The 23,381-nt window shown below is 36.1% G+C and overlaps 1 protein-coding gene across 1 annotated transcript in view; it reads right to left on the reverse strand.

The window, feature by feature from the left end:
- Window positions 1-452: 452 nt before the first annotated feature.
- The window catches only part of LOC105454716 (heparan sulfate 2-O-sulfotransferase pipe), a 27,023-nt gene continuing 4,094 nt past the window's right edge, over window positions 453-23,381 (reverse strand). Inside the window, exons 2-8 of the mRNA XM_011697548.1 lie at window positions 18,775-18,923; window positions 5,179-5,252; window positions 3,519-3,719; window positions 2,880-2,959; window positions 2,514-2,795; window positions 2,183-2,337; window positions 453-1,942 (exon numbers count right to left, since the gene is read on the reverse strand). Coding sequence (XP_011695850.1) covers window positions 1,767-1,942; window positions 2,183-2,337; window positions 2,514-2,795; window positions 2,880-2,959; window positions 3,519-3,719; window positions 5,179-5,252; window positions 18,775-18,923 — 1,117 coding nt within the window. The 3' untranslated portion in view covers window positions 453-1,766. The remainder of the gene's footprint in view (window positions 1,943-2,182; window positions 2,338-2,513; window positions 2,796-2,879; window positions 2,960-3,518; window positions 3,720-5,178; window positions 5,253-18,774; window positions 18,924-23,381) is intronic.

Consider the following 23,381-nt stretch of genomic DNA (forward strand, 5'->3'; position numbering starts at 1 on the left):
TAAAGTCATATACGTATCTAATTATGCTATTGCTAAATAAAATTTGTATTAGCTCAGTTGTTAATTCAAGAAAATACATAAAATATATGGACAAATGTCACGGTGATGTTCGCGTGATGCGTGTTTATGAATCTTATTTTAGATTCTTGAAATAAAAGTAACGCTATAGTTTCGAACTTCTGGTTGTGTCGCCGGATATGTGACTTGGCACTCTTCGTTTAAACGACGAATGCTACATGTAGGCTTTCGACATGAGAGATCGAGAGAGTTAAAATTTATTAATATATTTAAAGTTATAAATATTCTCTAACATTAAGGAGATCGGATTTTGCTGTAGATATTAATCGGTATTTAGGTGCAACATTTTAATATTTAATGTCAATTTGATAAAAGACGTTAACAAATAATTAAACGGTGAGACAATATTAGCAAAAGGTGAGTAAAGGTGATCGTTTCTTTTCAAATGGCAGCGTTTTATTCCAAATAATCGTAAGTCGATGAGAGTACAAACAAGTATTTTTCTCTTACAAAGCGATATATTCTAATCGTTACCCTGTACATTTTTCTCTGTGATCGTAAATACTCCGCGATAAAAAAATATCATCGTTTTATCAGTCTTTGCATCGTTCATACATCGTTGGCGAGAAAAATCATCGTGAATGCTATTAATTAACGCGAAATATCCTAATGATAAATGTGCCTAGAACTTGCATATATAACTCGTGTAGTGACGTCTGCTAAAAAAATAGCGTCATGACGTCCGATCGCAGGTGATCATTCGGCACTTATTAAGAGTGTCTCTATTTCTGAGTCGCGCGATGCATCCATATCGTGGCAAGTTTCATATAGAACGGTAAATCATTTTTTACCGAAACTCAAAACTCCACAAATATTTCACTAAATGCACGCAAATTATTTTTTCTTTTTTTTTAATAGTTATTATTTATTTGCATTTCTATTAAATTCTGTTATTAGACTTAATTATGTCTATCAAGATTCTTCTAAATGCGTCAAGCTTGGATCATCACATGACTTCAAAATTATCTTCTTCTTTGTCTCGATATGTCATGAGATGATCATTGTACTAAAATATTTGATATCATCATGAGATTTTGTTTCTTCATAATAAGGTTTATCAAAGTTTTCTTAAACGCATGGAACTAGATCATCACAGTGGTCACACGAAGAACTAATTATTCTTTTTTTGTCATGGAATTATTATAATAAAAAATTTGATAATATCATGAGTTTCCTCACGTTTCCTTAGATATAAGATCCTTAAGATCATTGCATTAATCGTGAAGGAAACAACAAATACATATTTTGTTCTTTATCTTTGACTCGTGGGATAGCTATTGTAATCGGATCTTCGATAAAACGCCACGAATTCCTGATTTCGGCAAGCAGTCGTTATTAAAATTTCAGTTTCAATATTGTGATGACTGGACAAGTAGAGTACAGTCTGTCATATTAATCTGGTATTAGTCCAAAAGCTATTGTTATAAGCTCTTATATTATTAATTCTTGTATAAAATTAATTTTCTTTTGCACCATTTAATATTTAATGAAATTTGTGTGAATTATTATTATTGTTATTTAAAAATAATTATCATTTTGTTGTAAATCTTTATCGAATCACTATTCACTAACACTAATAAATGTAATTGCACTGAAGTGTATTCTTCTTCGTAATGTCTTTCATGTATTTAATAATTGCCTTCGCATGATAACAGAGGTCCTTTTTCAGAGAGCATCACGATTGCGGACTACGGAACTTTCGATCGCAATTTTAGAGCTCTGTATTGTCTATAAAGTCGCTGCTTGCAAAATTGATAAAATTCGACTTCGCGGGTAAAGTTGTTGCGCACCAAGTTCTTCACTTCCTCACTGACTGGCGGTTTAAAGAAATTTCGATTGATCCTCATAAAGGAATTTGTTTGATCTAAAAAAAATGAAAGATATAATTATTCAAACAAAATAGGAATAATCTGAATTAATTAATTATACATATATTTTATATATAATTATTTTTACAATTATTTAAAGTATTTAAATTTTACTAACATATTCGACTAATCATACTAAAAAAGTACTATGCAAATGTAGATGTATGTTAATGAATTGATTGTTTATTCAAGCTGAAGATTAAGATTGGTTAGCAGTTAATCATTTAATGATTTACCATAGTAAACATCGGTAGCTCCCTGGAAAAATCGTGGTATGTAGTTTTCCAGTACCGTGAGGGTTGTATTTATGTCCTCCAAGACGCCAACTACCGCGTAGTGCTTTTCCACCGCCAACTTTGCTCGCTCCAAGGCACCAACGGTATTGAAAGGCCTTTCGGAAAAGTGCAGTATGTTAAAATATCGTACTTGTGCATTCCATAATATTTATTAAAATATATATTTGTGCATATTATTTGAAAATTATTGTAAACTATTTTATAATATGGATTTTAGTTTATTACAATTGCAAAAGTAATTTATTGATATTTTGCGAACAAACTTTCTTACGTGCACTTTTCGCTGTGACCGCAGAAAAAAAGGGTTTGTCTGCGATGGTCGCCGATGCCCTCGTGGATCTCACCCTGCAAATATCTGCACTCTCGATCGCCCTTCAATACGCACGACTCAAAGTCCTTCTTGAGCCAATTGGGATCGGGCAACGGTAGGTCCGGAAAGATCTGCTTCCTCTCCACGTAGTACCATGGTGCTCTTACGTAATAATACCATGATATGACCCTCTCTACAGGATCGCGTACTATGTTGATATAAATCGGCTCTGGTAGGTGGAATCTGACGAAGAGAAGATGCAAGAAAGTAGAAAATGGCGGTAGCAATCATTTAAATTACCTGCAAGGCTAATCTCGTGGCACTCACTCTGTGAAGTTAGTAAAGCAGACGTGCTTCACGTAAACAGACGGTTCCGAATAACTGCTGACCATCCTGGCGAGATGCAGCTGAAAGCATAAGGAAAGTTAAATGAAAATTATATATAATTTGCACAAGCTGCATAACTACTTTGAGAAGGATATTGCAAAAAGTGATTAATCTTCCATTATTATTTTCGCCATTGTGAGCCCGTAATATACCCCATAAGAGAGGCTAGGAAATAAGATTTTTCAAAGAGAGTCAACGTTGATTCTAAATCGTCTCTTTAAATTGCACAAATTTAAGTCTTTCTAAATGCAATATCTTGATACATGTTATCATATCGCAATATTTCCCATCTCTCTTCTTTTACATTTTATCTAGCGATACGCTCTCCCGCTTTTCTTCCTCTTGTTTCATAATTTTATCAAGATGAGAGAAACTTGAGCAAAAAAAAAGGAAGTACGGAAGAGATTAAACCGTTAGCACTTAGATCATTGGATCGGTCAGTATCGTCGTACTTTTATATCACCTTGTAGGGCTCAACGGTGACGGGATTGTAAATTAAACTGGTAATTACTACGCGAGCGGCTGCCATCGCTCGATTGATGGTAATTGATTGGGTTTTCTTGTTGGAGGTCGTCGTACCTGCTCGATCGGCGCGAGACGTATGGTCTCGACTCGCTGCACACGGTCCCTGTTGAACGAAAATGCATTCCTTATTGATAGCCTCCTCAACAGCTCCATAAAAGTCTGTGAACCGACTTTCGGCACGCGATTGAAGAACAGGACCTCCCGGTCGGCTCTTTTCGTGTTGTTGAGAGCGTCAATGTCAAGCGCTTCCTCGTACTAAAAAAAAAGAATCATAGCGGTGCATCCGCATTAATTATTACCGAATCTGTGATCCGAATCTCGATAAATCTAAATAAATTTTGTTTTTCTTTTATATTTATTTGCGGCCAATAAATGTAAATTCTTCTATATTTCTCCTTGAGAGATCTCAATAATGGAATTAAAAATGTCGGGGAATAATCAAGTATATACGTGGAACATCTGTGAGTGGCGCAGCGTCAGAGGAATCAGGATGCGGAGAACGTTGCGGACGCGAAGTGCAATTTACGAACGACTTTACCCGCTCATTTCGGCGCTCATCTGTCATTATCGGCGGGCTGTCGGTTCTCCGTGAAAGAGAGAACATATTGTTCCACGCGGAACGTCCGATTCCCTCTCGTTAGATAACGATTCGTGTTATTAGCAAGTCATTCCTCGGCATAAGGCGAACGAAGGTAAGACTTCGCAAGTGCAAGTACGAGGCAGCTGCCCCGCGTCGCGAATTGCGATACCCAGCGGCGCGGTAATAAGCGGTCCGTTCTCTCGTTCGCATCGCATCTTCCGTGTATATTTTTATCACCAGCAGTTACATCACTTACATCGATCGGGCGTTTCTTTTTTCTTCCCGTGTCGATCTACGCGTCGCGCACCGCATGCTAATTTATTCGATCGGTACGTTGTATCGTGTAGCGCGATATCGTCACAAAAATTAGCACCTATATACATTATACATATGTATAATGAGCAAAACTGGAACCGTGTATCACTTCCGTTTCATAGGTAAAAGAAACAAAAATGAAAAATAATGTTTATGGTTTTTTCTTTTTTTCTTTAGAAATTCGCTGTCACTGATAGCTGTTGTCGGTTTCCTTGACGAAAGTGCTCGCGATGAAATAAATTTAGAATACTATTTTCAGCATTTACTAAATCTTGGATGCTTTTGAGTAAATAAGTAATTTGTGAAAATTGCTAAATATTCTTTTAAACGCAATTTACACGTTATCTTGACCTTTTTGTAATTTTTTCTTCTCTAATTTGATTTTATTTTGACGTATCGTGTAACAAACAACGTGTTAGCAGGTCGAATTCTTGAACAATTTACCGGTTTAAGAAATGCGTTACATGTACAATGGTTTTATTTACCGGTTTAAGAAATGCATATACGTAACGGACAGATCTCTAAGAAGGTCGTCTCAGAGATCGTGATACGTGATAACTGGTCGTATAATATCGGTCTTACTCTGAATAATTTGACAAGAGAGATAACATCGAGACAACAAATAAAGTATTAGCGAGCGTATATAATACTTTACTCGTTATTAATTAGATTAACATTATTATTTATTAGAGTAAATAATTATTGATATTTACATGTTTACTGTCCTAAGATTCTCTTATATAAACATTTCATTATTATAAAGTATTAATAATTATTAAATAATTGTTCGCTATAAGAAATAATAAATGCGCTAATTACCTTTCCCACGAGAATACGTTGCACATTTGGATAATGGACGATACCGTTTGGATCGGGATCCGTTTGGATACCGTCTGAAAACAAAAGTTTTAATAATGGTTAAAATATTCTAGTAATTAAATTAATGGAAACACAACGTTATAATTACAAAGTATGAAGAATATAAAATAAATAATAAAATGATTGATAGAAATTATTTTACGGTCGATTAAAAACAATAGTTGACTTTAGTTTCTTTCCATCTACGCAAAATGCGACCGCAATTTTGCCTCTGCTATATTATAGAGAAAACCGCGACGGATTTGTGTCATGTCATTCGGAAAAATCGTCGCAGGAAGAAGATAAACTTCGTTTAACGTTTGATGGACGACCCTGTCGCGCAAGTCAGCAAATGCCGAGATTCCTGCCTCCGCTGTCACGGTCACGTGGAAAATTGCGTACATAACGACGAGATCTTCTACGAATGCACGGCATAGCTTCACTTTAGAGCATTCATGTAGAATAAAGTTCTATAGAAATTTGTAAGGTTTGTAAAATTTTTCCGATTAATTAAACTGATGACAATTTTTCTCCGTGATATTGCGATAAAGAACATTAAAATTTTGAGAGAAACGATTGAAAAAATATGTAACTCTAATTTATTTGCATTAAATTATAATTATACGTATTTCTACAAGACGTGCGATTTATTTGACATTTTAATTTCCTTTGCACTCGTCTACTATTATAATAACTTTCACATATATTTCAAAGGTCCTCCAAACCTTCGATGATAATAACTGGTCTAATACTGAAGTCTCAATAAGTATTGTCAATTAAATAATTATTTATCTAATTTTACGACAAAAACACTTTGTCATAATTGTTGGTTTTTAAACAATTTCCCAGGCTTATCCTTCCTTACGGTTTTGCAAACTCGCATTTGTACCTCTGATGATGTATTCCGCGAATGTCGGCGAATTGTTCTCTGACGTGACGCGCGTGCAGATCTGTATCGCGCTCTTCCCAACGCGTACATACAGTTGGAATTCGGTGCGACGTGTAAAGCTGTGCCGGAAATACCGTAACAAAATCCGTGCGATCCGTTACACGCGTACGGAACATGCATCGATGTTATTTAGCCGGCAAAAATCACGCGATTGTTTGCTTGAAATGCCGCGGGCAATTGACGGACAGGTAAGTTCAAACTCGGCTGTTCGGCTGCGGGCGATTTGATATCCGTACTTAATTAAAATTCTGATTACGTAGCGGTGCCTCAGAGAGATATTGTCAATATCTGTGTGACGCAAGATACAAAAACTATAATTTGCGCCACGTTTCCTGGTAACGATTCAATTAATGAATTATGAACAAATGGATCGCAAGCTGGATCGAGGAAGTGATGAGATGTACTATCGCACGACGTGATCGATCATCGGTGCAACTTCATGGAATTCATTAAGACGCCTAGAAAGTAAGTACGACTCTCCGGTCCCTTGTTAGCGCACGCCGGAATACCCGCGGACCGTATCCCGATTATGCACGAGTCGTGGATATAACGAGAACCCCGCGATGGATAAATTGGCGATCACGGTGATTAAGAGGTCGTCGTGGAACTCGGCCAAGATCAACGATCCGCGGAGGGACCGGAATCGAGGTCCCCCGCCGTAGGCGACCGTTGGTCATCTCTAGAAAGTTACCGCTCCCCGTCGAGATGTTCAAGAGCGTCTCTCATGCGCGCGGAACGAACACGAGAGAGGAAAAAGGTACAGCGCGCGCGCGCGCTGCCGGCAATGCGCGTCTCCTTCTCTCTATTTTTCTTTCTCCAAGTCTTCTCTCTCCTTCTGTCTGTGTTTCTGCCGACGATGCAGCCAACTGGAAATGAGATCTTGTTCCATGTAAAGCCGGTCGCATCGCTCCATATATACTTTGTCTCTGATCGGCGTGACTAATCTGATTCTTCCGCCGGATCGAATACGGATTAACTCGCGTGAAACGCTTAAACTAAACACGTGAGATGCTTTTAAGAATTAGTTCATATGCATTTTCTCTCTTGGAGATCCATTATTATTATTTTATCTTTCAAGCGCAGTGAAAATGTCGAGCGTTCAAAACACACTTTCGAAATCATCTTTCGAAGTTATCTTATGTTAATTAAATAACGATGCCATCAGAAAGTTTCATGGAGTCTCAGAGCTTAGATGTTATGATATTTTCCCCTCCGGAGGTTAAAGGGAGACAAATTAACAATAAATTAACATCTCATTGAGCGGAAATTAATAATTTCAATAGAACGCGCGAATCATTCGTGCGGAAAATGTAGCAGCGAGGATTCAGTCAGGATCGAGAGATAGGCGTGCAGGCGGCTTCTCTCGCGATCGCGCGCGTAGTAGATGCGGTCAGTTCGTGATCAGACTGACAATAGCAGCCGCCGGCGCGAGCAGCTTCTTGTGACCTCACGCAACGCAAGGGAAGCCGACAGAGGCGATTATCGATGGTATCGGCGGTTCTCTTTCCCTCTCTCTCTCTCTCTCTCTCTCTCCCTCTCTCTTTCCTGGTCTCTTTTTTAATCCCTTTCTTCTTTTGCGTAACCATGTGAGTTGGAGTCTTATCGTAACACTTTAAACGGACGCTTCTACAGGCGTAGACTTCCGATTGACGCGCACCGCAGCTGCAACTCACGGCGACTCGCGCACAATGCCGATGAGTTATGCACAAGATTGGTTCACGATACTCTGTGCAATAACGGTTTCTATCGGCATTGTATTCCGCCCGTTTGTAAAACTACGTCTCATTGTCAGATAAAATCCAACTCGTGGGTGCATACTGCGATAGCCATAATTAATTTTGTATTAGCTTGTTACCTATGTTATCATGATTATCGTATCGCAATACCGTACAGATAACTAACACTGTACAAGAACCGATAGCAATGACGGAGTACTTGTCTAACATTTTTCATGGCGTTTCCTGCATACTTTTTAAAGTAATTATATGTAATAATAAAAAAAGTGACAGAAAAATATTGAGAGACTATGTGTTCTCAGTTTTTCAACAATAATATACAAAATGTTGTTCCTCATATTGAGCTTTCTTCTTTGAATTTTCAGGAGAATTTTGAAATAATCCTTACTTTGCGAAAGTATCGAGGTAAATGAAAATAATGGACTTTCTCCCAAGAAATTTGTAAAAAGACGAATTTATGACAAACAAAAAGATATGTTTTTGCTTCTTAAACATTATTCATCATTCTCGTTATGTACGAGCTCTCGATTCAAGCCCACGGCAGCGCCTCCGCGTAAGATTTTCTTCTCTCGGCGCGGCAATGCGACGCGCTTTATCGATTGTAATGCAACGCGCAAATTGAAAATTGTTCGATGGTGTATAATTACGATCACGGCTAATAATTATCGTGCTCTTGCATACGCATCAGCGCCAGCATGCAGCGGCCCTTGACCGCGCCCCGCGGTTCGTGACGCCGGAGGATATAGCGGCTAATCGGCGACGGCGAGCTTCGTGACCGATACAGATGCAAGTTTAATGGACGGACAAGACACCGCCGCGTCCGGAACTGCACGCTCGCCAGGGGCACCGCGGCGCGGCGGCGTAGGCGTAGGAGGCTTTATTCACGTCATTCACGGCTTAAGACATAGCCGCGGCGATGCTCGCAAAAAAAAACCATCCGTTGCATCTCCCGATCGTTGATCTTTGGCCGTTGGAACGAGAACGGCTCTTGGCTCTTTATGCTCTTTATCCGTGGCGCTCCATTATACAAAATGTTAACTACTATAACATTGTCCAGCTCTCGTGCATAGTGGACGGTTGCGAGACTTTCTTGGAGAGAGTTGGAGATAAGAGATGTGACAGTTCTGTTGGCGATCTTTTTTTCGTTGATGCTTTCAATTTACGTCAGACGGGAAACTTTATTTTATTATTTCGGAAGAAAACGATACTAAAGCATACGAAGGTACAACCGTCAATTATTATCTGTACAACTTGGATCTTTATAATATATAACTCTATGCAAACAAGATTCCAGTAATATTGCCGTTACCATAATGACAGTTTCTACCTGTTTCTGTGAAGAAAAAAGTAATATAAAATATGTCAGATCGCGTGGTAATTTTCAGTTTTTGAATACAGTTATGTTACATATTGGTACACTGGTGCACAAATAATTAAAGGTTGGCAACTTACAAAAAATATAATGCAAATTGGAACTCAGACTTTACGGATACATCATTTTTTTCACATTCTAATTTTATACTTATGCGGTGGAACAACCTAATTTTCTTGCAATTTAACGCTATGTTTATTACACGGAGGAATAATTTCACACCCCATAAACGATAAACGTTAACAATTAATTTTTTATTTTTATATATCCTTTAATTATAATTTATGCCTACATCCGTATGTGCACGAATCTTTTTATAATTTCAGACATGACATGATATATATGTTTACAGTTCATTAAAACTCATGTAACTTATTTTGCATTATTTTGTTTACATAGGATAATTCGATTTGATTATATGCTTAATTGATTTAATAATATATTAAAAGTTTGCATTAAATATCTGCTGTCTTAACACTACGCAATTAGATCTTAGTGCTTATAGTACTTAGTTACTTTCTCGTGATAAAGATTAAACTCAAAAAGAAGTAATACTGCATTTTTTTCGCTAAATCGTAAAATTAAGGAAAGGTCAATCAATCTCGCCTGTATATTATTAAGAATCTTGTAATCTCGAATTATTACCCATTGCAATATGCCGAATGAATTTCGATATTAAAAGGTGGACCCATACTTGGGCTCGGGGAAATTCGTGTGAGGCGTTCTCTTTTCTTCATGGCCGAGATATTGTGCGTGCATCGCGGGAAAAAAAAGAAAGGATGTCAGTGGTCAGAACAGGTCGGCGGTGCGGAAGACGCCTGCATGCGTCGGACCGGACTGGTGACCTTTTACTCCCATTTTGGTCACGAGACCCGTTGATCTAGAACTTGAGAAAGCTACAGAGATCGGAAAGAAGAGGTGATGGAACGTCGCTTGGCGTATCTTGGGCGATCTCGCAGGCTAATTGTTCGTGACGCCTGGAAGAAGCTTAGTAACTTTCATCTTTGTCAAAAGTGGGGCTAACGCGGTCTTTTCCGCCTTTCCTTTACCGAGAGGTTCCGAGCAATCGACGGGTACTTATACTGTTGCGCACACACCTGCGCAGTAATTTGAAAAAATCCGTAAAAAATTAGAGAGTAATTTCGCTCTGATTGGGCTTGGCCGCCGCGCGCCGTGGGAATACACTCGTATACGTATGAATAGTTGTAGATTGTAATGCAAACGGTTGATTGACCGTGACAATGATCGACCGTGCAATTTCCTTAATTAGCGATCCAGGAAATGAAGATCAGGATATTGTATCAGCGCTGATTACGATAGCTTTTCATGTATTGTTACTTGTTTTTTTATGATTTGATATGATTTGAAATTATCGATTTCGATGTCGATATTGATCGAAGATGTTGATCTTCTCTGAAAACGTCCAAATTAAATCTTAAATTAGTTTCAAAGATTTTCTTACGACTTAAGTGATGGCATTAACAGAAAATGAATACGTAATAGTTTAAATAAGCTATAACTATTGAAAGTGAATAAATATGCCAGTGAAAGTCAATTGTACATTCCTAATATGTGTCAAATACGTGATTAAACTAATGCTAATGATACGCAGCTGTCGTACATCAATAGACAACCTCAGTAACATCGTAAATTTTGTCGAGGCAGCTCGAACAGTCAATAGTCGTGAGAAATTGTTCGATTTTTAGATGTTATTCTGCAATACGGCGAGGAAAGACGTTGCATATAAAGGAGTGTCTCACGAGAAATTCGAAAGAGAGTCGCCCGACTACTTTCGCGAAGCGCACGTTGTAGGAATGAGAAATGTGGGTCGAGATCGGGATTTCAAAGTCATTTCGATCGAGACCTTTTCTGCAAATTTCATGTTTAAACATCTTATAATTTATAATGATTATTATAAAAATTTCTCTTAAAAGAAATTTGATTTAAAGGACAAAATTTTAACCATAATTATATCTTGAAAAAAGTTTACAGTCATTTAATCTTGATTTTCCAAGAAATAATCAATCCGCATATCTCGAGACATGCACGGAAAGGTTTTCCAAAAATGGAAGACGATGAGAGACCCTCCTCTCTCTTCGGTATGACATGAAATTATTCTGGTTGCAGAGAACTCGTTTACGAGGTACTATGATCGTGACATACCGTCTGTGGTCGAAGAGAAGCGTTTATAAGATTCCGCGATAATGGATCCAACCGTAAAAGGTACAAAGGGCTCGGCTTAAAGTCCTGGGAAAAACGACTCCACTGGCTACTTTTACGATGGCTGTGAAAAAATATGAATTCTTCCAGTTTCGAAGAATCCGAAAGATTCGCACTATAGTGAAGATGCTAGCGGCGAGAAAAATGCTTATTGTTAGTTCGCATCACTGATTAGTATGCAAAAGTATGCTTTATACTCGATCGAATAAAAAACGAAAAATTACTTAACGATTACGTAACAAGATGATCTAGTATCATTATTAATTTTCTTGTGGAATTTAATATGATTTTATTAAAAACTTAATAAATTTATATTACATATATTTTGATAAATACTTAACACAATTTAATATAGATAATTTAACTATTTAAATTTAATTACTAACAATAGGACAACCAATTCAATTCTTTTAATTTAATTTAGTATAGTGAATTTTATAGGTATCAGAAAAAAAAGGATATGTGTGTTAATTGTATATTTGAATATTGAATCTATCGTTAAGTAATAATTTTTTTCACAGGATGGATATAACGACATCGGATATAATAATAAAATCAAAGCAGACTTTCACATATAACTGGCTATAAATTTACAACGATATAATGAAAGAACAAATGCCTTTAAAAAATCATAAAGTAAATTTCACATTTTATTCGCTATTAATATTTTAATAAAATTTATACCGTTTTAATAGCTATCTTCGAAGCGTATTTGTCGCAAAATATGTTTTATTTAGTAATTCCTGTCGGGGATCTTTAGAAAGTTAAGCTCACTTATCGTTAGAAGTATATTAATAATCGAACGAAAGTCCTGTATAAAAATTGTCCGATCTCGCAGAACACTGTCGCCGCATCTGATCTAACGATAAATCATATGCGGTTATGCCAGGGATTAATACTCTGTTAGTAAAAGCGCACGATGTGCGATGTGATCAACAATTCTATTAAGTGAAACCGAAATTGCTAACTGTATGTTAAATAGGAGTTCCACAATGTTGGCTGATCACATGGGTAAAATCGTTTGTTTGTACAATCATTCGTTTGTAACATCTTTTCATGTGCTAATGATATAGTAAAATAGAAACGTCCGCTTTCTTTTCCTTTAACGGCCTTATTATCATGTAACACGATTAGGTGGAACTTACATATTGCCGCGGTAGCCGCGTTAAGTTGCGAATAATCTGAAATATGTATTACGCACGTTCGAGGTGAGTTATTTAATTTAATATCCATGTAGTTATAACGTAATAAACGCAATGTGTTTTTAAACAACGATTTCTCGTAATCTTAAAACAGGAAGCTGTAATAATTCGAATAAAAATTGCGATAAAAGAGTAGATGGAGGAAAAACTTAATTATTTCGAAAGTTTTTCAGCGTTCTGAACATGTAGAACGATGATGGATACTACGTTGTAATATTTAATAAAATGTTAAATCCACCTTATAATTACTCGGAGGTTTTTATGTTTGTTTTACTTCCGTCCTTTTCCATTTTCTTGCCTTATAATATTCTTTGATTGGCCTACGGGGAAATTATAGCTTTTCAGCACGATCTTACGCGGAAGAGTTTGCGTGCGCTTATAAAATTTAGATGTGTATATATATATAGCACATCTCGCGGCATGTCTTGCAGCACGATTTGCTCGCACATTATTTACGTGCAAGATGATCCAGCTCGTTGATGCGTTTCAAGAAGGAAATTGTCCGAAGTAGGTTAGACGGACACTGTTCGCATCACTTCCTTCGGATGCTGTTTGACCCATAACATATCGTTACTGGCCCGTACAAGAACGCCTGTACCGTTCATAAGATTATCTTAGATCAAAAACATACATAAAGTATATGTTATATATCTGTCGTATTTCTTTATAAAGATTAAAAAGTAAGATTTACGTTTTGTCTGTATTAGAGAAAAAGTAGTAAATTTTTAGATTTTTTATTGTCAAATTTTTAGTCAAATTTTAGTAATCGATAACACGATAAATATAAAATAGGTTTGTTATTGCGCATATATATTAAATTGATTAATTTCTTACTATGTCAGGTTTAATTATCGCAATGCTTGTCAAACCTGTGTTTAAACCCGTTTCTATTTATAAAATTTTATCTGACCTACAGAAGTTTCGCTATCTGTTTTAATTATCATATATAACAGGTATTCCATTTCATCAGGAGGTAAGCAATGTAAATATGTTAACATATTTAACATTTAACAACACATTTAAACAAAAAAAATTATTATTATATATAATAATATGTAAATAAAAAAAATCTCCGTATATTTTAAAATGTTTTAAGTTAACAAATAAATAATTATTACTGAGTAATAGCACATAAAACATTTGTAAAAATCGATCTCTGAATTGATAAAAAAGAATTAAAGTTTTAGCTGATTTTTACGAGAATAATGTTCGCCATTTTGGCTTCTGCACGTGCAGCTTCAGCAATATTTCATTATTATCATTTTGACTGTGATGTATTCATCCAAAGAATTACAGGTATTATACTTAATGTATTATTGTAATTCTCACCTGAGTGATCGTGGGTGATGATTGATTTGAATAGCGTATGCTAAATTAATCGTACTCTTTAGGCCGACAACCTGACGTATTGTATATTGTAAATGCGACAATAAGGATCACTTCCTATTCTGTTGTAAACCAGCCGACCGATTGTGACCGGAACAATAGCATTGCATGACAACAGTTAGAAAGAAAGTACATGACGAACAAAGGTGAGCGTCATTCTTGAATTTGCGTTTAATTTTCTGTAACTTTATATGGCACTTCCTCTTGCAGATCTCTTATCCTATTTTTTAAAAATCCAGACCGTTGCGTCGCAAAGTACGATGCGAAGTACGAGGTGTACTTTTATATAATTTTTTTCTCTTCGTAGAAAATTAATCTTAAGAGAACTCTCACTGATTATAAGTCTGATCGTTGAGATTAATTGCTATTCCCTCTTTAAATTCAGATTTTGTTAGAATAAAAAAATATATAATAATTAAAAATATTTTCTATCGGAGCTACTTGTATACAGATTATTTCCAAAGGATTTTACTTTCGTTACCGATGAATGATTAATATTCGTTTGATTATTGGCATGGTTGACAGATACACAAGAGATTAATATCTCTTCGACGGAGATATATACGAGAGAATGACATACTTCTAAGAATGACATACTACTGAATGAATAACTTTAATGTCATTTGGACATCCGATTAATTGATTTTGACACGCCACTTTTGCTTATCAATAAAAGCGTACTTTCACTGTAACAACAGCCTCTGAAGAAGCCGCCAAGCTACTCTGCTTTCAGGTACACGTACTTTATATCGCGTACATGTAAAAAGTACTTCACTTTCACCCACGCGCATTGTCATTTTATGTCTGGCTGGCTACGATCAGTTAGAGTAAACATTACCAACGAGGTCGATGTAAACCGTCGACCGTATTAAATATCGTTTACACGTATGCGAACTCCTTGTTTATGAGTTTATTCCGCGCTGAATCGTTAGATGTGAACACGAACAAGGAAGTAGGCTACGAGATCTGCCTGCAAAATCCTGTTTAAAGAACACGATTAGAATAAAGAAATTAGTGATTACCTCAATAGTTTAAGGAGAATTTTGTTTCGTTAGAATTTTACAAAGATTGATTATGCGCTTCAACAAAATTAGTAGTTTAATTCGTATACAATATCACGTAAGCTATTAAAAATCAATATATTAATCAGGATAAGAAAGAGTTCTTAATGATGTTCTTAATGGTTTAATGATAAGAAGAAATGTGTAATTTTTTGTTATTTATTAATTAAATTAATTTTTTTTAATTTTAAAGTATTTTAAATTTTCTATTAAATAATATATATTTTTTGTATTAAAAAATTATAAAAAAATATGTAAGAAGGCCATATATGTACAAAGATTATTCACCGCGCTTGTATCATAGTTTTGAATTTTTATTGAATCACGCAAGTGTTTCCACGAATGACGGCACTCCATAGATCATCCTCGATCTCGATCTTGCGCGCGCGAAGGGGCCGGACATTGCACATTCCTCGCGGACGTATTACGAGCTGTTGCGAGCTACGATAACATCGAGCCAGGGTGAACCACGAAGGTGCGAACGCATCTTCACAAAGAAGTGAGAAGGCACCTCGTTAATCCATTTTATTTTCGCGAGGTAACGAATCACTATTTCATCCCTTTATTATACAGGGGCCTTATTTTCGCAAAACGTCGCATACGAAAATACTACAGTATACATTACGTACATTATAGATTACGTATGTTATAAATTATAGTTATGCGATATATATTCAAGAATATATGCCGATAGGATGGTACCGGCTTACTTATCACTGGTCGAGATTCTATAAGCTAATGTTCTTTCGTCCAGTCCCATTCCCTGTTATGCTCTTATTCACTGGAATAAGAAAATTTCTCGTTACGGATAGTTGTCGTTATTAGCAAAAAAAACGCCATTTCTTATGGATGGAGCACATCTCATTGAATAACTGTTTTCTAAATGTAGACAATTGCTTTTCATGCTTCAATCGTCTTTCTATCGTCTTTTCACCCTTTCCATCCTCACTGCGAGTCGAGCGTATCTTTCTCGATAGCAGAAATAGTTCCTCGCGGTCTAATATATATATATGTATATATATAGGGTGTATGTGTGTATGTATGAGTGATTGAACTTTCATTTCCATTCACATTGCCATTTATATCGCCGCGAGCGATTAATCCATTTCTCCTTTTAACGCGCGCGAGCGTTACTACGCGTCTGATTTATTTTCGCTCACGTTCGCCGGTGTTTTTCCTTTCACCTCCCTTTGACGTGGCTACTCTCGACTGCTCGGTCAATTCCGCCTCCGGGGAGCATCCTTTATCTTTCGCGTGTACCCGGTTGCCTCTTCCTCTCGGCTGGTGAACGGCTTTTAAGAGTATCGCACAGATTTCACGCGCTTCACGTGCTACCCGTCGCGGCGATCAGCGCCGACTTACCATGATCATAATTGCCTTGATAGTTTTTTTTAGAGTAAAATGATTTCGACATGTTTTCTGTACGTTGATTTAAAGAAAGTACTGTCCGAAATTATATTTGTTGAATTCCTTATCGAGAACATATAGATAGATTTATATATAGTCATGTATTTGTGGAAATTTTAGATTTTAGATAAGTGATTACAAGATTATAACAAATATTTTTACTTTGATGTAAAAAACATACATATGTATATTTGTCGATCTTTACGATGACCATTTATTTCGCAGAGATTTAACGGATATAATTAGCACTGTTGGATTTTTCGTTGCGTCTTGCTTACGAATAATTTTTTTATTAAAGTTTCGCCACGGGAATAAAGTATTGCTCCTTTCGATCGCAACGCAAATGCGTTCATTCAAACATTCTGACTTTCGCTTAACAAAAACGAGACGCTGATGTTTACTCTTTCAATTGTGAAATTTCTAGTAGAAAGTAATGCGGCTAGTTATTATAATAATTGGGAGCTGCGTTCATAATGCATTGTTAATCATTGTGTTCCGAAGAGAGACGAATTTTAGTGAAGAAATTGCTATGTAGACTACGAATAACATTTTTAACTCACGTATAGAGGCACTATTGAAAGTAAAGACTGTTTTCGCACGGCTTTGCGGGAGTATTCACAAGCATTCTGTTGATAATTTTATGCGATACCAGAAATGATTTTTTATATGCATAAAATGTCTGTTGGTAAATTAATGTATTCTCTCTGCTTTTAGATTTTGGAAAATATTTCAACATTTTCTTTTTTTAAATCATCAAGGATGAAAAATATAAATCGAACATAAATAAAAAAAAAAGATTGATAATTAAAAATTCGACAAATTTGTGATAAAGATAAGGAAGTGTACAACCGCGTGCAATTCCTCTCGTAGAGTACCTATTGTTGCACAAGTAATTCGTCGAATTTGTAATAGAAGCCGAATACCGGGAACGATCTGCGAGTTGTTTTGCACTCTCGATCTCATGAACGAGCTCACCAGAAATCCGCGTTTGCTTCGAGACAGCGTGCCTGCATCACTTTAAATAATAAAGCGGCGCCGGACGTAATTGCAAGCCAATAACGTAATGAATAATACGGTGCGGCAAAGACGCGGATTACCACGTGTAAAGCGAACGATAGAAGGTGCACGAATAATTAGTCTGCGATTGCGAGCGAATGAAGTTCCTTGCTACCGTTACGAATCCCGCGAAATGGATGTGGCATAGTATTGAAGCGATAGAGATCTCGCTCTCTTAACGTCCGTGCACACACACACACACACACACACACACAAGAGAACGCATTTGAAAGGATAGACAACACTAACAAAAACAATTTCCTTGACAAATTCGTTGTTAACTCTTTTAAAATAAAAATTTCAGTACAAAACAAAAGCATTTTTCTTTCGTAGTTTAAATTTGCTTGTCTACATATGTAGATGTAAACTGAGAAGAAACATTTTTATTTCGAAAAATATAATATACGATTAATGCAATAATCGGAAGCTAAAAAGAATTTTAGCCAATAAATTTTTTATGTGACTCATATGCAATTCTTAAAAAATGTGAAACTATGAGAAATGTCTAGGTACTAACGATGAACAGACGTGCGTTCTGTGAGCGAGATGTGCACAAGCATCTTTAACTCTCCTATGCGCGTTCACTCTCTCACACCTTGACCTTCCTCAACCGGGAAGTCAACAGCACCCTCCGGGAATATGTACGAGCACGTAAAAGCGCATGTATAAACGTGTCTATTATGGCGCACCGGCCGACATGAGTGTAATTCCAATGTAGTCCAATTTCAGGCGACGAGAAACTAGCGCCCATTATCGCACGTTTGTGTAATTAAATGGATAATTAGTTCCTTCCAATTAACATTTCTAACGGTTTTGAATCTTGTCATCACATTAAAAAAAAAGATGAAATAAACTTCTTGCAATGTTGCTTTTCAAGATTATTTATTTATTTGTATGTAATTTGTTTATTATTTATCGCTTGAGTGGGATAATTAATTACGAGATTTTTTTAGAATATGCGCTGGGATATGCTCTACATAATTCAATTTTTAATTAAATTTCTTTAATAATGTTTATATACTTGTTTTTATATTTATTTTATTTTTAGATCTCGCATGCGTATCATTCAATTTCTTATACCTAGAGAGATAGAAAAAGAGATTTTTTGCATTCAATATGTCGTACATTTGTCTCGATTTTATTATACATCTTTTATTGCATTCGTTACCTGATGAGAGCTGATTCGCCGAGAGCACATCATCCTCACCCGGTTGAAGACGTATTTCCATTTTTTTCAGACGCGAATGTAGATCTCTCGTGTGTAGAAAGAGAAAAAGTGTACTAGATATCGCTACTAAAGCGATCAGCTCGATCGTTCTGTAAGCAAAAAAAATTATAGATTAATATCATTTTATTATAATTATTAAATTACAAATATATGATATTAATTGTGTTATATTATCCGTTTGTTTCATTATTGGTAATTTTTCTGAGGTTGCAAGATGCCGCTCCTATTATTTATGCGACAAATCTGCTCGATTTGTAAACAATGAAGAATTAAATTTGTGACAGTCATGGAGGAGGGAAATTGCGACGCCGAGAAGCCCTTTCGCAAGTTAAATATTACGAGCCGATCGTCATCTAGGTTGGCAGTGAGGGAATCAGGGCACGGCGAAGCCGTCCATCTGGTAATTGGTCGTCGCGTCTGGGAGATGATGTTTCTTCGTATGACCTGGTTCTCGGAGAATACTCGTCGACCGTGAAGCTTGACGGTCGCTTGAATTTCGCGGGGGTTTTCGACGCAACAGGTGTATCGTTTGCATATATCGCGCACATTCGCATAATAAATATGAATTAAATTGAAAAACTCGAAGCAATGATGTGCTAAACTGAGTGAGGAGAATTCTCGTTTTAGACAACTTCTGAAAACTGACGATGATCCGTTCAAAAAAAGAAAAACTATATCTTTAAGGAAAACAATTATCTTCAAGAAATGTGAAATCTCTTGTGAGAGATCTTTTGGATAGAATCTTGTGCGGCATAAAAATGTTACTAATTAATTGCAAAACGTAAAAAGCCGTGAAGGAAAGTACTGTAACACGTTATTAGCTTACGGCCTCAGTGTATTATTGCCCTCGAGCCCTTCCATTTAACGAGCTGTGTAATACACGCGGGCAATAGCAACGGCATCGCGAATCGCTCCGTGATAGCAGTCGTTATTCGTACGGTATATCATAAATAATGCAATAAACGTTGCATTAACGCGATACAGGCGGCGCACGCGAGACCATTGTAATCGATTCCTTCCACGATTACGAGGTTTCAAGATTGCGCGATGCAATGCATAGTAAATCGCGAGGCGCCTTTATTATCGGGCTCACCGCTAATCCACGACCCGGCAAAAGAGGCACGGGCGGAATGAAATAATTGATTTTCCTCGCGTTGTTCGTCAGTGATTAACCTGGAAGAATCACGTCGGGAGTCACGATTAAAGAGCCATCCCGGAATGAAAGCTGTGCTAATTGTCTCGACATTTCTTTCCATTAATATCCATGAACGTGTCGCTATGTAATCTCTGATCCGAGTGTAGTATCCGATCTCACGCGACCGTGTTAAGAACTCCATGTAATCGTCCTACATACAACTTTGATGTCTATCCTGCAATTTGATACAGCTGCATCAGTTGTATGTATACGATCTAATCCTCATTTTGGATTACACTTAAGTTATTGCATGGAAAATAACTGAATGTTATTATAATAAAGATCTCTATTATTTATAATAATATTACATAAGATATTGTATCAATTTTTTTATTATTTATGAGTAATCAGTAAATTAAAATATGAAAATGATTAAATTATTAAATAATACTAAAGTAAAATTATTGAGGTTATAACTAGGAGAGAGAAAGAACTGAATCTCTTCATTATCATTACTTTCATATCAATTTTGTATACTTTGTGTGAAACAATTATGGATAGAGTTGTACATTGATTCTTCGAAATTACATTTGAGATTGCATTAATACTTTTAATGTTGACGTTCTATTCTTATATTTCCCATTGTGATTCAATTCCATGAATAATCGCAGCTTGAAAGGTGATTGCACTGTCATTGAACGGTCGCTTACTTTTGTCATTAGTGTGTGGGAATCGAATAATTTTCCAGAAAATATTTGTAATTTCTAGCTAAAAAAAGATATTGGAATAACTGAATCCTAGTTTCTGGATGATTAGCACCGTGTATAAAAATTTCTGAGACAAGAAATAAATAGTGTAATTTATATTTAATTACATAATTATGCATCTTGACGATTTCGTATTATTCACGCCACATTTGTCAGTGTCTTCTTCAATTTCTCAGATAGAGATTTTATGCGTGATTTAACCACGCTGTCATTATGTCTTACTTTGCTTCTGTCCTTGCGCGATCCTTTCATGTCCTGCAAGCACTTCATTAAAATTGTAAGTCGTATACGATTTGCAATGAAGGTTTACTAGAGAAGGTTGCTGATATCTGATTTAAAGGCTTAACTGAAACCTGTAAGTATCCCTTGAATAATAAATGAGCGTGGTTTCTTTCGAATGATATACACACAATATATGTATATCAGCCATATACTTGTGGTTAAATCAGGTTTATAAATTTGCAAAATTTGATGAAATTTATTTAGTTTTTCTGTGTTTATATTTACATACCATTCAATATGTACAATTTAAGGAATTAGAATATCAGTTTTCGAACGTTTAATGACCTTTTAATTAAGCACAAGAAGAAGTTATGTCTTTACGGTCTACTAACGTCTCATTAGGAATTTCCTTGACATTAACCGTGCGAAATGCTGAGTATTTCGTAGGGAAATCGTTTCGTGGGAATATCCCCGAAATTTTTCCGAAACAAATGCAACATAGAGATTTTTACTGCATTAAAATACAATAGCAGTTAGTGTACGTTCTCGCGATTTAACAATTAAGGTCAGATCATAATTTGAAAAACGAGATATTTTTACACAAGAAAAGACGAAATAAGTTAAAATATAGATTTTATTAATTTTGTAAAAAAATTAATTGCTACATACGTATCGCATCGTTATATTTTTTAAGTTGAACATTTGAATTAAATGTGCAACATACATAGTGTTATAAAATTTAACAAAAAAAAACAAGCAAATAAACAAAAAGCAGTACTATATATATGTATTTCTCATTATTCATATATCTCATTTTTAAATCATTCATATAGAATTTTAAATTGAAACATTCCGAGTCAAACTTTTGAGTTTCTGCACTTAATAAAATTCTTCTTTATAAAGTGCTTTTCTTAAAAAACGAAATGAGAAATTATTCATATACATCATGTATTAAATTTTTTCACGTGTGAGTTACAGGAATATCTATAATTTCTAAAATTATCTATAATTTGATTCCAGTAATTTGTATGTATGCGCAAATCACTATCTTTCGCCGTAATTCGTCGCGCCGATGCCGCTAGTTTCCTCGAGGATATACAAGGACGTTCTCCGGTATTCCATCGCGGCTCTTCCGGGCTTATCAGCGAAACGTAAGCAGATCTACTCGAGGGAAAAGCGAGAAACGAACGGTATCGTTCTGGCGGACGCAGTGTCAACGACACACGGAGAGAAGGGAACCGTAAGCTCTTAGGAACGCGTTTATATATACCGTAACGGGGTACATACAGGGGCACCGTGTACATACGCCTCGTGTACATAATGGCGAACGTGTATCTGGAAATCCGATTGTCCCGCGCGGTGAGAACGTCGCGTGTAGGTATTCGGTTCGCGAAATGTGCCATCGAGTACCAATGGCAAAAATGTGCGAGAGTTAGGAATTCCTATTCCAATGCGCGAATACGTGCCGTTAATTAAAGAGGTCTACGGGTCAGACAGTCTGATATTATTGTGGCCTAATTTATAAAATTGTAGATTACAAGATTTATCAAAGTGATAAATGAGGTAATAAACTGCCACGATAATCTTCTAATCTCAGGCAAATGTGCTTCCGTAAGAAAGAAAGGAGAAAACAATTTTCCCTTAATGTTAGATATATTATATTTATATTGGAATTTTATTATACTGTATAGCATATAAATACATCGTATTCATTATAGATTACTATAAATATAATTGCGGGAACCGATTGTTATTTGTTTACAATTATTATTCTAGCATGAGAAACAGGAAAGAGAAAATAAAACGTGTCTGAAGAACTCAGCGCATTCAGATGTGTGCAAATTTCTTTCGATCGTACTGTTGATTTCATTAAATTTTTCAAATACGTGTTTTTCTCAGATTCTACATTCCGATACGGCATAGAAAATGTTGACGATTATGGGAGAGAGATGATCCTGCGTTTTGTTTTAATCTTTCGTAATGGATCGTGGTAACATTGGCAGAACGCAACAAAGCCGCGAGGCAGCGCGCGGAGATTCGTGCTGAAATTGCAATGCAACTTTTGATCGCGGTCGATGCACCGCCGACAATGCTGCTCGTTGCAATACAACGACCACAATTGACTTTAACGAGCGCGCGTATATGATAAATTATTGCGGCCGCTACAGCCGAAGCCGTATTCCAATAAAGCTCTGCGAAATGCACTTCATAGGTTCTCGGTACCTACCTACGTTTATTCAATCTGTAACAGATTATTTTGCACACACGGAACAGAACGATTTTGTTGAAAGACCTAAAAATTTTACTAAAAAGAGATCTGAAATTAATTTTTTATTGAATCATCAAAATAAATTGTTGGAATGTTAAAACTGATAAGTATTGCTAGAAAACGTTTTGATATTCTAGCAATCATTTTGAACTTT

The sequence above is a fragment of the Wasmannia auropunctata genome, unplaced genomic scaffold, assembly GCF_000956235.1.
Source record: "Wasmannia auropunctata unplaced genomic scaffold, wasmannia.A_1.0 LD335976.1, whole genome shotgun sequence".
Classification (NCBI taxonomy): Eukaryota; Metazoa; Arthropoda; class Insecta; order Hymenoptera; family Formicidae; genus Wasmannia; species Wasmannia auropunctata.